Source organism: Colias eurytheme, chromosome 31 (genome assembly GCF_061535395.1).
Source record: "Colias eurytheme isolate Ceu_HAF_F1 chromosome 31, ilColEury1 Martin Lab GWU primary, whole genome shotgun sequence".
Classification (NCBI taxonomy): Eukaryota; Metazoa; Arthropoda; class Insecta; order Lepidoptera; family Pieridae; genus Colias; species Colias eurytheme.
In genome coordinates, this window is record NC_143010.1 from 1894785 (window position 1) to 1908574 (window position 13790).

Consider the following 13790-nt stretch of genomic DNA (forward strand, 5'->3'; position numbering starts at 1 on the left):
ATCGATTCAGAAGTTTTTACTTGAAAGAGTAACAAACATCCATACATCCATACAAACTTTCGCCTTTATAATAGTATTAAGATATATATGGATCGGTGCGTGATGTACGCGTTAATTTTTTATATATTATGGCCATTGAGATGAGATATTTTTTCTATGTATCCATTTTAACTTTTACAAATTAACTTACAAAACTTGGAGTGATTTTTCTTTTTCTAAGGCATCTTGAGTTTTAACATGATATTGCCCATCCAAATAATGATGTCAGCCCCCCTAGTCAAGTGGCTTTCTGTTAGCGTAGCGTTCAATAGAATAGACTACGAATGTATGAGATTGACGTAACCTGTAGATAAATAGACTACGAATGTATGAGATTGACGTAGGCTGTAGATAAATAGACTACGAATGTATGAGATTGACGTAGGTTGTAGATAAACGTATCTACAGGTTACGTCAATCTCATACATTCGTAGTCTATTCTATTGAACGCTACGCTAACAGAAAGCCACTTGACTAGGGGGGCAGGCTGGGTTGTATGTAATAATAATAAAAAACTATTGAAATTAATATTTTTGGTTTCAATGCTATAAAAATATCAATTTGAACAAAAAAGGTCGTGTTCCATCGCGATCGTTACAATATTGTATTCACTGAGAGGTGTTTCATATTGGTTGAGATGGTTGTTAGTCATCTCAATAGATGGCGCGCGGTGTGTCCCTTCAGACACATAAAACTGAAGGAATAGAATAAATTCGCTCGCTCTGGCGGGTCACGAGTGGCCGAGTTGGTCAGGCATCCGCCCCGGAATGGCGCGAAAGGATGCGGGTTCGAGTCCCGCTGAGTGATCGAATTTTTTCTATTCTTTATAAATTTATAAAAAAATTATTATTACATGACGTATGTCATCTTAAAACAATATTTTCTACTTTTGCATTTATTATCTTCTAAGATCTATTACATATATCTTTTACTATAAGGGGGCGTTCATAAATTATGTGATGGTTTAGGAGGGATGTAGGGTCAAATTTCATCTAACCTTACGTTAGGGAGAGGCCTCGAAAAAGAAAAAAAACACATTATGGACGCCCCCTAAAATATTCTCTCATTGGCCATACACACGAGTTTGTCCTCTACCGACACTCTAAAACTATTACGCACGAGTGTTTCACCGTTTTCGGTGCAGTCGTTTTGTGTGTGGGGTTTTGAAAATGAAACGAACACTATGTTGGGACGCGTTTCTACTCATAAAGTAAGATGTTCATTGAGTTTTTATGTGGTTTACCATGGGAATGTGTATTTTGTATGTTTGTCCGTTTCGAAGAAAAAAAATTGCACTTTTGGTAATATTGATTTTTTTACAAATATTGGAAATAAAATACAATTAAATGCCTTATTACTTTAATAATAATAACTTCAAAATAAAGATATGAATATAAATAAGTATTTCTTTCTGTACACCCACAAAAAAGAAAGAAAAAGTGGGGATAAAGTTTTAATATTTTGTCAAAAAATTAAAAATATTTTTTTGAATACTAAAGTTTTGAAGATAATCCATAACGTACAAAATGTCACATATCTCTCGATTCTGTGTTTTTTGTTTGCTTCGATTGCTTCTCTGGTGTTCGGTGGGTGTTGTAGAATTGGTGACATTTAAAAGTGTGTTTAAAATCGTAAAAATATATAATTTAATATTTACCACGGGTTTGTAAGTCACTTCTAAAGTTGTTGTTTTAAAATCATGACATTTTTACATTTTAATTGGTCATAATACGCACTATCATAATAATATATTGTATACATTGTATAATAAATAGTATCGTTGGCAACCCTACCTCTTTAACAGTACATAGAACATCACAATGTTTAGTATTTCAATACTTCATTTTATCGGACGATGTGTAAAGGCCTTTCCAAACTACAGCGGTATCCGATACCGCCGTGGGTAGCGGTATCCCGATGGCGTACTCCGATCGGTACGCGATTAGAGTCTCTATAATATACTACGTAAGAGGTTTAATCGTGTGCCATCGGGATACCGCTACTCACGGCGGCGGTAGCAAATACGGCTGTAGTTTGAACACGCCTTAACTCTTTAACATTAGGGCTGTCACTAATATTAATTTTCAATCAATATAAAAAAGTGTTTAATATAATTGAAATATTAATTAAATATGCTCGCTGAATGTCTTTTCTTCAATGTTCTTTAATACTTATTCCTCAACTAACGACTTTATTCGTCTCACGTCACAAATAATAAAAAATGTCACCAATTCGACGAAATCAAAACTATTCTCACAGCTTTGCACGCACACTAACGCAAAATAATCACTTTCCTCACACACGATCAAAGACACGGTACGAAGACAAAGCTTATTAGAATACGTATTAAAATTTTATACAATCGCTCGTCTCGAGATAAACACCAAATAAAAAATAGCATAAGCGTGTATAATGTCATACTCACTCGTCTCGAGTTGTCGCGAAATTAAAAAAAATAACTTGCCACTATAACATAGCTTTCACAGAAAGTATTTTCGATGAAATTTGAAGAAGTTTGAACAGGTTTCAGACAAAAAGAAGCGAGTTGTATCTGGGAATTGTTGGTCACGCAAAATTTGCCAGCCATTTGTATGGAATATTAATTAGTGTCGGGGTGAGATCGTTGTTTTATCAGATCACTAGCCGCTCCGCGCGGTTTCACTCCCGTGGCTCCTCTCCTGTTGGTCGAAGCGTGATGGTATATAGCCTATAGCCTTCCTCGATAAATGAGCTATCTGACACCGAAAGAATTTTTCAAATCGGACCAGTAGTTCCCGAGATTAGCGCGTTCAAACAAACAAACAAACTCTTCAGCTTTATAATATTAGTATAGATAATATGTATAAGGTCATGCCATCAGCCATTCATAGTTTGAATAAATAAGAAAATAAAAATTACGATAAAACGTAATGATATTGTAGTTATACCAGTAATTTAAATGTTTATATTAATAAACTAGCTTACCGCCCGCGGCTTCGCCCGCTTTGTCTAAAACCTAATAAATTATATACTAAAACCTTCCTCTTGAATCACTCTATCTATTAAAAAAACCGCATCAAAATCCGTTGCGTAGTTTTATAGATTTAAGCAAACAAAGGGACATAGGTACAGAGAAAGCGACTTTGTTTATACTACGTAGTGATGATGATTTACAATTTAACACTAGATGTTCAATGTTGATCCACAATTTTTTTGTCAATAAAATAAAACTGCTCATGTATCAACCCTACGACAAAAAAGTATACTCATAAGCTTTGTCTTGTTCTCTGTCTTTACTCGTGATTTTTAGCACTCGTGTGAAGTTTCATTTTCAAAATAGCGTGAAACGATGTTATAAATAAATAACGTAACGTTATTAGATACCGTTACTTAACGTTATTTTAAAATACCGGTATTCATAACGATATCGATAACGAAAGTGATTATGTAGGTAGATCGGTGTGGGCTTTTTATGTTGTTTTTTATTTTTTGTTATGGTTGTGTGGAAAATATATTAGTATGTTTAGAAATATGGATTTAAAACTCGTTTCTTATAAAACAGGTTTTGGGTTTTATTGTGGATTCTGCTTTAATGTGGTGATAACTGTTGTATATTATTTATTTATATATGTATAGTAATGATATGATAAATATAACAATATATTTTGGAGATATAATCTCTACGTAATAAGTCAATTCGTGAAAATTTAATGGGACATGAATTATGGACATTTACTTTGTATATAAATTTTATTTATCATGAAATGCCTGGGTCTGGGTATTCTACTTTTAAAAAATTTTATCCATCTCGGTCTTGGGTAAAAGTATAACAGACAGACAGACACATTAATAATATTAGTATGGATGGGAATTGGTTAAGTGTATTGCATGAAATGCTAAGCGAATACTTAAACGATACTTAAACTCAAATAAAGTGTTTATTTCTGTCGACACTTTCGCTTCATTTTTTATATCTATGATGGAGGTAGCAAGTTTCAAATTCTTATTTTTAGGTATCGTTTTAGTATCTGATAAAGAAGTAGTAAACATAATAGTACAAGCTAGATTTAATTCGTGTTAGTATAGAAATAAGTTTACTCCGATCAACTATACATAAAAATAAGATTTTCCTTATACCTATTATAAATCTATTATTATTTATTTATATTCACATATAATTTTCAATAAATATATGTACTTGATCGGAGATAACACTACCACCAAATCGCGGTATTATCCAAACCTTTATTTCCTTTACAGGACGACATTCTGTTCGAAGAGGAGGAGCCGATAGAGACGTACAACATGACAAACATACAGAACGGACATCCAGACGGCATTGCTAAAGAGAATTCAGAGAAAAATCTCGCACAAGTCCAAATACACAGTCAAATGAATTCCAGCCAAAATTTAAGGCATAACGTTTCCAAAAGGAAATTATCATATACTCGTCCAATCACTAAAGTGACATTAAGTTCCGCGTCTATGGCCCCAGATGGTATTCCCGATTCGAAGAAATTAGGTTCCACAGAAACTTTCGGTAGACGCTTAAGCACGACAAAAAGAAATATGTCGACATCTAGCTTCGCGTATGTGTCGACACCTTTCCACGGTTCGACGCTCTCCGCCTTCGATCAGCCCAACGAATTCGCCTCTCAATTCTCGTTAAAATCCATCACGGATAGCGTAGCCGATGTAGCGTATTGCTGCTTCTGTTGTAAACGCAAAAAGAGAAAGGAGCCCAGTAAATTCTTTGACGTGTCCCTATTGAGCGATCCGAGTTATTTGGTTATATTAATATCGAGTACCTCAGTGGCTATTTCGGTGACGAATTTTATTATACTACTACCCTCATACGCGCAAAACATAGGTTACGATAAGTCTCGCGGCGCGTATTTACTCAGTACGGTCTCAGCGCTCGACCTGGTCGGACGTATCGGCGGTTCAACGCTCTGCGATTTGAACCTAATACCGAAAACGTTTTATTTCGTTGGCGGTTTGTTCTTTTCGGGTGTGATATTGACGGCGATACCGTTTTTGCAATCGTACACTATGTTGAGTATATTTTGTGCGTTGTTCGGTTTGGCTTCGGGTATCAATTGTGGGGTTACAACTTTAGTGATGGCCGAAATTTTGGGTGCAGATAGATTGATGTCGACATATGGTATAAGTTTATTCGTAAATGGTTTTCTACAGTTGGTAGGACCGCCTATTTGTGGTCTATGGTTCGAACATGATAAGAATTATGTTAATATGTTCGTCACGTTCGGTTTTATTTTCATAGCCGGTTCGTCTCTATGGTTGTTTATGCCGATTATAAATAGACGGAAAAAGAAACAGATGGAGGGGCAGAAAGTATGAGTTTTTTTTAATAATAATATATAATATGTATAGTAAAAATCAGTTCAGTAACACAAATGATAGTTTTAATCGCGTTTTGAAGAAAATCTGTCCTCATTTTTTCAGATTTTGATATCTTTTACTATGAAATATAAATTATGTGAATGAAAGGCTATTTTAAAGTATTTAGTTTTATAAATTTATGATTTTTTAAGTGTCTATAAATCATTTTTTGACGCATTTAAATGCACAAAGTATTAACGAATTTTGAAAGCACATAATTATATTTTTTTCTTGGTAGTTTTGTTTCGAACTAAAACTTGGAGGCTAAAATTCTGTTTCATAGCAAATATGAAATTTAATGAAATGAAATGAAATTTCATGAAATAGTCTATTTTATTTCATGAAAATTTAATATTTAAGTGAAATACAATGAATTTATAGTATTGCACCTATTTTCAGTAGTATTCATCAAATTTTTTACCACTCTTTTTTTTATAAATTGACGTTAAAAATCATTTGTAGGTAAGATTTAGGTTTATTTTAAATTTGTGCCACGACAAAGCCAAATTGTTTAAGTATTTCGGTATTTTTAAAGTAAAATTAAAGGCTATCTCTTTCTTTCCTATATAAAATTTGTATGTGCGAGTGGGACGGATGTATTTCATGAAATATAACTCATTTGAGGCCTAAGATGCTTATTCATTAATTAATAATTTTATTAGTTTTTTATTGTTTTTATTTTAGTTCTTTTTGGTGACTTATTACCTGTTGGTATTTCTTTTTTTTAGTTAAATATAAAATTATTCAATAGTTACTATGTACATCACAATGTTAATTAAATTTAAACTTTTTTATTTCGTTAAAATTTAGTTTTTATATTAACTATAGTTTTAATTTCAAATGCAGTTACTTATTTAAATAACGAATTTATTCTATCATCTATTTAGTTTTAAATAGCCAGTGCTTTATTTCAATATATTTTGTAAGAAAAGTAGCTGTGCCCCGCGGTTTTACCCGCATTGCTTCGCTCCTGTTGGTCTTAGCGTGATGATATATAGCCTATAGCCTTCCTCGATAAATTGACTATCTAACAGTGAAGTATTTTTTCAAATTTACAAACAAACAACCTCTTCAGCTTTATAATATTAGTATAGATAGCATTTATTTTTGAAGCGAAACTTCTTTGCGCATTGAGAGTAAAATTTCAAGGTCGCGTCATGGCAATACCGTCACGTCATGGAGTAAGGCGACGATTTTGGTATCTTTTCATCTTGCCAAAGATGTTTCACATCTGACACCGCTCTTTTTTTTCTAATTAGAACGCACAAAAAAAAACTTATCGTTTTAATAAATGTCCTTAAATATTAAATTGAAATTTAAAAATAAATCATTCCGTTCTCATTCCTATGAATTTATCGAATTTTGATGAAATTAGATAACGCTTAAAAAAATACGTCCTTCTTTAAGGTAACCTGAAATTAAAAAAATCTGCCGTTATCAATTATTTTACTTGTTTTTGTAAGATGGACTTTATTGTTTTTTATAACAGATGGTTAAAATGTTTAGGACTTTACATAGTGTAAGAGTCAGTGAACTAAATAAAGTACATGTTTTAATTACTACAAATTTTGACACAACTGAGGCTATTGAGGCTACAAGGCTGTAATATATTTGGATACATTAGGTATACATGTATATGTATATGTAATTGACATTTTACGTACTATATTATTTTCATTGACTCTTAAACTAATGAGTCTTGTAAACCTAACCTAACCTAACTTTCATAGTAAAAACTAACGAATTTTTTTTTTACGTCCAAACTGCTTAACAAATTTCGATGAAATTTGATAATGCGGTAGATTGAACTATTATAACTTGAAACTGTATATATACAATTTTAAATCGAGTAAAGTTGAGTGAGCAGCTATATTGTATCCTTCCGTGAATTTTGTATTATTTCTATTGCGAAGTAATTGTTAAAGAATATATAATTATATTAGTAACAAATTGAACATGTTTTTTAGTCTGTGACGTAGTTATTTTTGGTCGGGGCCTCTGGGGCCCCTCAATACAGACTACTGTAGCTACAAAACATAAACGCAAACATTTATTTATTCAATTATACTTTTAGAAGCACTGTCGATCGTCATTACATATTTATATAGTTGAATAGGCCTTGTTAATGATTATAGACTAGAAATAAGAAGTCTGCTTTAGGCCTTTTCAAATTAGAGCGGTATCCCGATTGCACGCGATTAAATTTCTTACATAGTATATTATAGAGACTCTAATCGCGTACCGATCGGTACGCGATAATTGCATCATATCTTTTTCTACAAAAGGGGCCCCTATTCCTTTGCCTCCCGGGCCTTATTTTAACTACGTCATTGACATTGCAATCGTTATAATCAAGAAAATATACACACTATATTAAATAATGTGATCATCATGAATTTATATGCACAAACGTTTTAGATATTATGTATTTCATGTTAAAATTAGATAGGATTTTTTTAATTGTTAATTTTGTAAATAAATATTTTGATAATATTATCGTTTTTTATTTTACCTTCTATTATACAGGATGTCTCACTGTTGGTATTCTAAGCTCAATGGAGGTTATAGTTTTGCATACGCTAAGTACGTAAAAAATACTTATAAAATTCCAGACGCAGTTTTTTTTTTAAATAGATGAATTCTTAAAACTACATATATGTGTACACCCATAACAAGCAACCCGCCCAGCTTTGCTACCAGCACGTGACCTTTCGTTTAAGATTATGTTTTCATAGACAAAATGTTCACATTAGCGAAGCGGTATATGCCGGCTGCGCGAAGCTAGAGAAGAAAACATGGATTTTCAGGAAAAATTTAACAAAAATTTTTTTATGTAATTTTGTTGTTTAAGTATTTTTTACGTGATCAGTGCATGCAAAACTATAAGTCCTTTCGCGCTTAGTATACCAATAGTGGGACGTCCTGTATATTTAGTATATAATATAAAGTATCTATATGTTTTAGTACATATACAGCATATAAATACCAAAGTGCTGAAACAGGTATAGTTGTCTCAATAAAATGGGACACAGAACAGCAATCTTCTCTCTCTTTCTAAACGTTAGGTGATTCCTTTTACTCAAGTTTTATGTTTTGCTTACTCTGTCTTTAATATATGTCATAGCATAGAGAATCAAAATTGTAGTTCCAATAACAGGATGGGAGGAATAAAGGTAATTAATATTCCTCCAACCCTCTTAGGGTTTACGTAGACGAGTCCGATTCAATATTAAATTCAGTACAATTTACAAAACATCTCAAATATGTAAATACTTAAATAGCAAGCTTTGTATAAATAGATATAGTTTTTACATTTTTGGAAAATTGATGTCAATATATAATTCGATTTAAAATGTAATTATGTATATATATACATTTATCAAATTCAGTTATCATTTGTACTGATATTTTTCATTTTAAATCAATATTTTAATAGCAGTTTATATGTATTGCCATTAAAGAAAAATCATATATTTTCTTACCCGAGATTTAATACTGAGCTTTATATTTTCCAGCTGGAAACATTCATCGAAGAAGACCCCAACGAGCTGAATCTATCAAACCCCAAATTAGTTCTAACATCAGAAGAAGACCACACAGAAAAATATCCCAATGGCTCCCCATCCATATACAAGCCTAGATCTCACGCCAATCTAGACGATAGAGCCGACTTCATTCGATCAGCCAGCGGCACACAATTCTCAAAACACGAAGAGAGAACTCGAAAAATATCGACACCATCAAAACACGGTATTCAGCACATCTCTAGCAAAATATCGAATCATTTACCGAGCAATCCGTCACTATTAGAATCGGTTCCAGAAGGAAAATCTAGCCGAGTTAATTCACAAGATGGTTTTGGTAAAAAGTTAGTTCTACCAAAAACGCCTAAACGTAGTCCGTCTACATCTAGTTTTCAATACATGTCTACACCTTTTCACGGTTCTACGCTGTCCGCTTTCGAGAAACCAAGCGAATTTGCTTCTCAATTTAGTCTAAAATCAGTAACAGATAGCCTAGCCCCTATATCTTACTGTTGCGGTTGCAAAAAGCGAAAAGACGATGATTCTAAAAAGGAACCTAATAAATACTTCGATGTACAACTATTAAAAGATCCTATTTATTTAGTAATACTTATTTCAAACTGCACTTGCGCCATATCGTACACTAATTTCATTATTTTAGTGCCGTCTTACGCGAAAGAATGCGGTTTTGACAAGACGTTAGGCGCGTATTTATTATCTATAATTTCCGCGTTAGATTTGGTCGGCAGAATTGGCGGGTCCGCGCTGTCAGATATCGTTTCGACACCGAAACGTTATTTTTTCATAACCGGTTTGTTATTTTCCGGTATCAGCTTGTCTATGATACCGCTAGTGTCGTCCTATTCGGCTATAAGCGCGTTTTGTTGCGTTTTCGGTATCGCATCGGGTATCAACGTTGGTGTAACTGCATTGGTTATGACGGAAATGTTAGGTACGGAACGATTGATGTCGTCGTACGGTATTAGTTTGTTTGTAAACGGTATTTTACAGTTGATTGGTCCACCGATTTGTGGAGCTTGGTTCGAATATACGAAGTCGTATAAGTCTCTGTTCGTTACATTAGGTTTTATATTAATTTTTGGCGCGTCGTTGTGGATTTTTGTACCGATAATCCATAGACGACGCAGAATGCGTGAGAATGCGGAAAAAGCATAGTATACGCTTACCATAGATAAATGGTTGATGGGATACAATTACTTTTTTATCTGAGCGCTTTTTATTTTTTTGACTTGATTTGAATAACTAAATTTCCGAATTTGTTGCTATTTTCTAATGATTGCTTTTCGTTTTTAAGTTTTTAAAAATATATGTATAATAAAATTGGGCTTAAAATTATGTGTATGTATCGGTTTTAAATAATTTTATTTAGTTTTTAAAATGTAGTTCTTTGTTTTTAGATTATAAGTAGAACGCTTTACGCTAACTATGTACCAATCGAAATATAACTAATTATTGCTAAAGCAAGTACCAACTAAAGAACAAAAAAATAATGCCTCATTTATTAAAAATTAAAAAAAAAAACTCGATAGTAACTATCAAAAATATATATATAAAAAAAAGCTGTCAATAACACTTCTATGCAAATATATAATTTGTCTATGGTCTACTTAAAAAAAAATCATATTTTGAATGGTGCAAAACGTGTTCATTATTTAAAACTTAAATCATGGAAGCAGTATTCAATTTTATTTTTCACTCGAATATTTCCTAATAATTGAATTGTATATTGTGATATAGTTGTGATCCTTATAAATGTAAACAGAAATCTCATTAAATACAAATGAATGGAGATAGTTTTCAATTTAAATGTATAGCCAAATTTTTGAACGAATCATAACTCTTGTGTTATAAAAAATGAAAAAAAAAAATTGTTAAATGAATATTGGCGGGAAAAGATCGTTTCTTTATTTTTATAATGGCAATGAGTTAAGATTTTTGTGCCAATGTCGAAAAAAGTATGATTTGTTTTGTTAAAAATTTGGCTATTTATTTAAATTTAATCTCGTGCAATATGAAAGTTAATAATAATAGTTAAATACATTTAGTCAAATAGACATAATAGTGAATTTTCTAGAACCACTGAATTAAAATGAATTTCTATAAATATTTAATTTAATAAAACCAATAGGAATGCAGCTTTTAAAGCCTATTCAAACTAGAGCGGTATCTGCTACCGCCGTGGGTAGCGGTATCGCGATGGCACGCGATAAATCTCTTAAAATAATCGTAGCAGATACCGCTCTAGTTTGAATAGCCCTTTATATTAATTAATATACACGATTGGTCCAAAATATTATGTATTTTTTGGAATCCAATAAACAATTCATACTTTTGAAACATATTCTGAAAATGTACTAAAATTTCAACTTCGTGATATACATATAAAGTCACAAATAGGAATTAAGATCCTACAGTTTAAATTAAAAATAAATAATGTAAATAATTAAAAACATAACGCTTAATCTGTCAATTTATATTCCCAATGCCTTATAAAATATTACAAATAAAATGGTAAGAGCCAATTCTTATAATTGTAAGAAATTAGTTACCAAATGTTACCATATAAAAATGGCTTTCAACTTCATGTGAAATACTTCAAAGTTAAAATAAAATGTAACATGTTTTTTTTTAATTAAAATTAATGAACTTGATAAATAATAATTTAGTTATTATAACCCGAATCAATAATTTATTTGTTAAAATGTTGCTGCAAATTGTAATAAAATTAAAGGCAAAAATATTAAAAAAGCTGGTAACGTTGAAAATTGTAAAATACATTAGCTTTAAAAAGTTGGAACAAAGTCGCCAAAAGATCTAAGCTTTGTACAAATTTTATGATTTTTATAACATTTACTTAATAATTTTACTATAAATTTATTTTCAGTGGTATAACTATTATTAAGTTTAATTTAGTTTTTAACATTTCAAAAGATTAATCGCGGGGCAAAAACTCGGACAAACTGTTGAAAAAATCTTCCAATCTGTCCGCCCATTCGCGCCAAAATAACTTTTACGAATAAACTAACTTAACTTATATTTAGTCATTGAGTTACTATGTACTACGTACTAGAGATGACATCGCTACTAAACTATTTGTAACACGAGTTAGAGCCAATCGTCTCAAACCAATTTTGTTATATTGATTGGTTATTGATAAGTTTATTCATATTTTTAATAAGATAAACAATATTTTTTTTAGGCAGAATATCTACAAAGTGTACTCACAAGTCGCCCCGCGCCGCCGCGCTTGTCGCACAGATTTTGTTCGTGGTGTCCTCTCTATACGTAGAAATAATACCTCAATGTATTTAGTTCAATTTTTCACCGTAAGTAGTAGAATTCAAAATTATTTTTAATTCTGTTACATATGGCGGGTTACTTAATAATTTTAGTTACTTAGTAATTTTTATTAATTTTACTTATTTTATATTTCGACGATTTTTCGATGTTAACAATATTATTTTTAATTATTATTATTATATGAATGGTAAAGCCTACAAAACTAAATAAAAATGTCCATTTTAGGTCTATTGTATGATATTCTAGATCGACTTAACAATGTATACAGGTTTTGTAATTTTTAAATATTTGTAATAAATTATATTTTTATTCAATATGCGTTTTATTTTATACTTACCTATACTTGCATGAAAAACACCATAAATATGAAATAAAATATCTTTTGTGTTCACACAACAGTATGTTGCGTTTCATTAAAGAAACGAATGTTTCGAAGTTAGCACGCACTTCGAAAGTTACAACGCAACGCTCATACTTTCTAAGAGATGGCGTTAGTTAGTACAGCTCTAAATACGGCTCTAAAGAATCATCACAAAAGAATGAATTTGAGCAAAGCTAGCTAGTGGAATGCAAAAAAAAATTATTTCGATTTGTATCGCTCTATAAAAACTGTATAAGCACAGGCTAAGTCCGCACAGCGTTTTTGTTCGCAATTCTGTACCTCAAGTATTGGTCCATGGTAACACATTGAATCTTATCTATGATCTTATGAAGGTTTTGGCAATGCGGGTAAAAATATCACGCGGAAAATAATTCTGTGATTTGATGCAACTTGAACGCGAAGCGGTGCGAATTATTTTCGCTCGAATGTTTTTGTAGTATGGTTATGACCGCACTACGGAAAACACTTGCGCGATTTGCTCAGTCGTGCAAGTCGTCGTCGTACACTATTTTTCAATAAAATATGGATCTTCTTAGATCCATTTTATAGCTGACAATTTTATTTTTGTGTGTGTGCTTAAAGTGGAATAAATTATTTTTCTTTCTTTGTTACAATAAATCTTTGTGTATATTATAAAACTAGCTGTAGTATTAGCTTCGCCTGCGTGGAAAAAGATAAATTTTCATCGTACAAACTTTCATCCCCTATTTTACCCCTTTAGGGGATGAATTTTCTAAAATCCTTTCTTAGGGGACGCCTACGTTACGACATCTACCTGCATACCAAATTTCAGCCCGATACGTCCAGTGGTTTGGGCTGTGCGTTGATAGATCACTATATCAGTCACCTTTGAATTTTATATATATATAGATTTATTTCTTCGTTACAGCCCATAGGCTACATTATTAATATCAAATCATCATAAATTGATCTGATACAATCTTTAAATCTATACTGTTATAAAGCTGAATAGTTTGTTTGTGTGAACGCGCTAATCTCTGGAACTACCGGTCCGATTTGAAAAATTCTTTCGGTATTAGATAGCCCATTTATCGAGGAAGGCTATAGGCTATATTATACATATTATCACGCTAAGACCAACAGGAGCGGAGCAATGCGGTTTATCGTCGTAGGCCTGTAGG

General features: G+C 31.9%; 1 protein-coding gene across 2 annotated transcripts in view; it reads left to right on the top strand.

The window, feature by feature from the left end:
- LOC149895399 (monocarboxylate transporter 12-like) overlaps window positions 1-10496 on the top strand; it is a 46075-nt gene extending 35579 nt beyond the window's left edge. Inside the window, exon 8 of one of the 2 annotated variants that reach the window (XM_090119124.1) lies at window positions 8937-10496. In XM_090119124.1, the coding sequence (XP_089975250.1) occupies window positions 8937-10121 (1185 nt within the window). In that variant the 3' untranslated portion in view covers window positions 10122-10496. Of the gene's footprint in view, window positions 1-4278; window positions 7915-8936 lie in introns of those variants that run through there. The other variant, XM_090119125.1, reaches the window with a different exon arrangement.
- Window positions 10497-13790: the final 3294 nt, after the last annotated feature.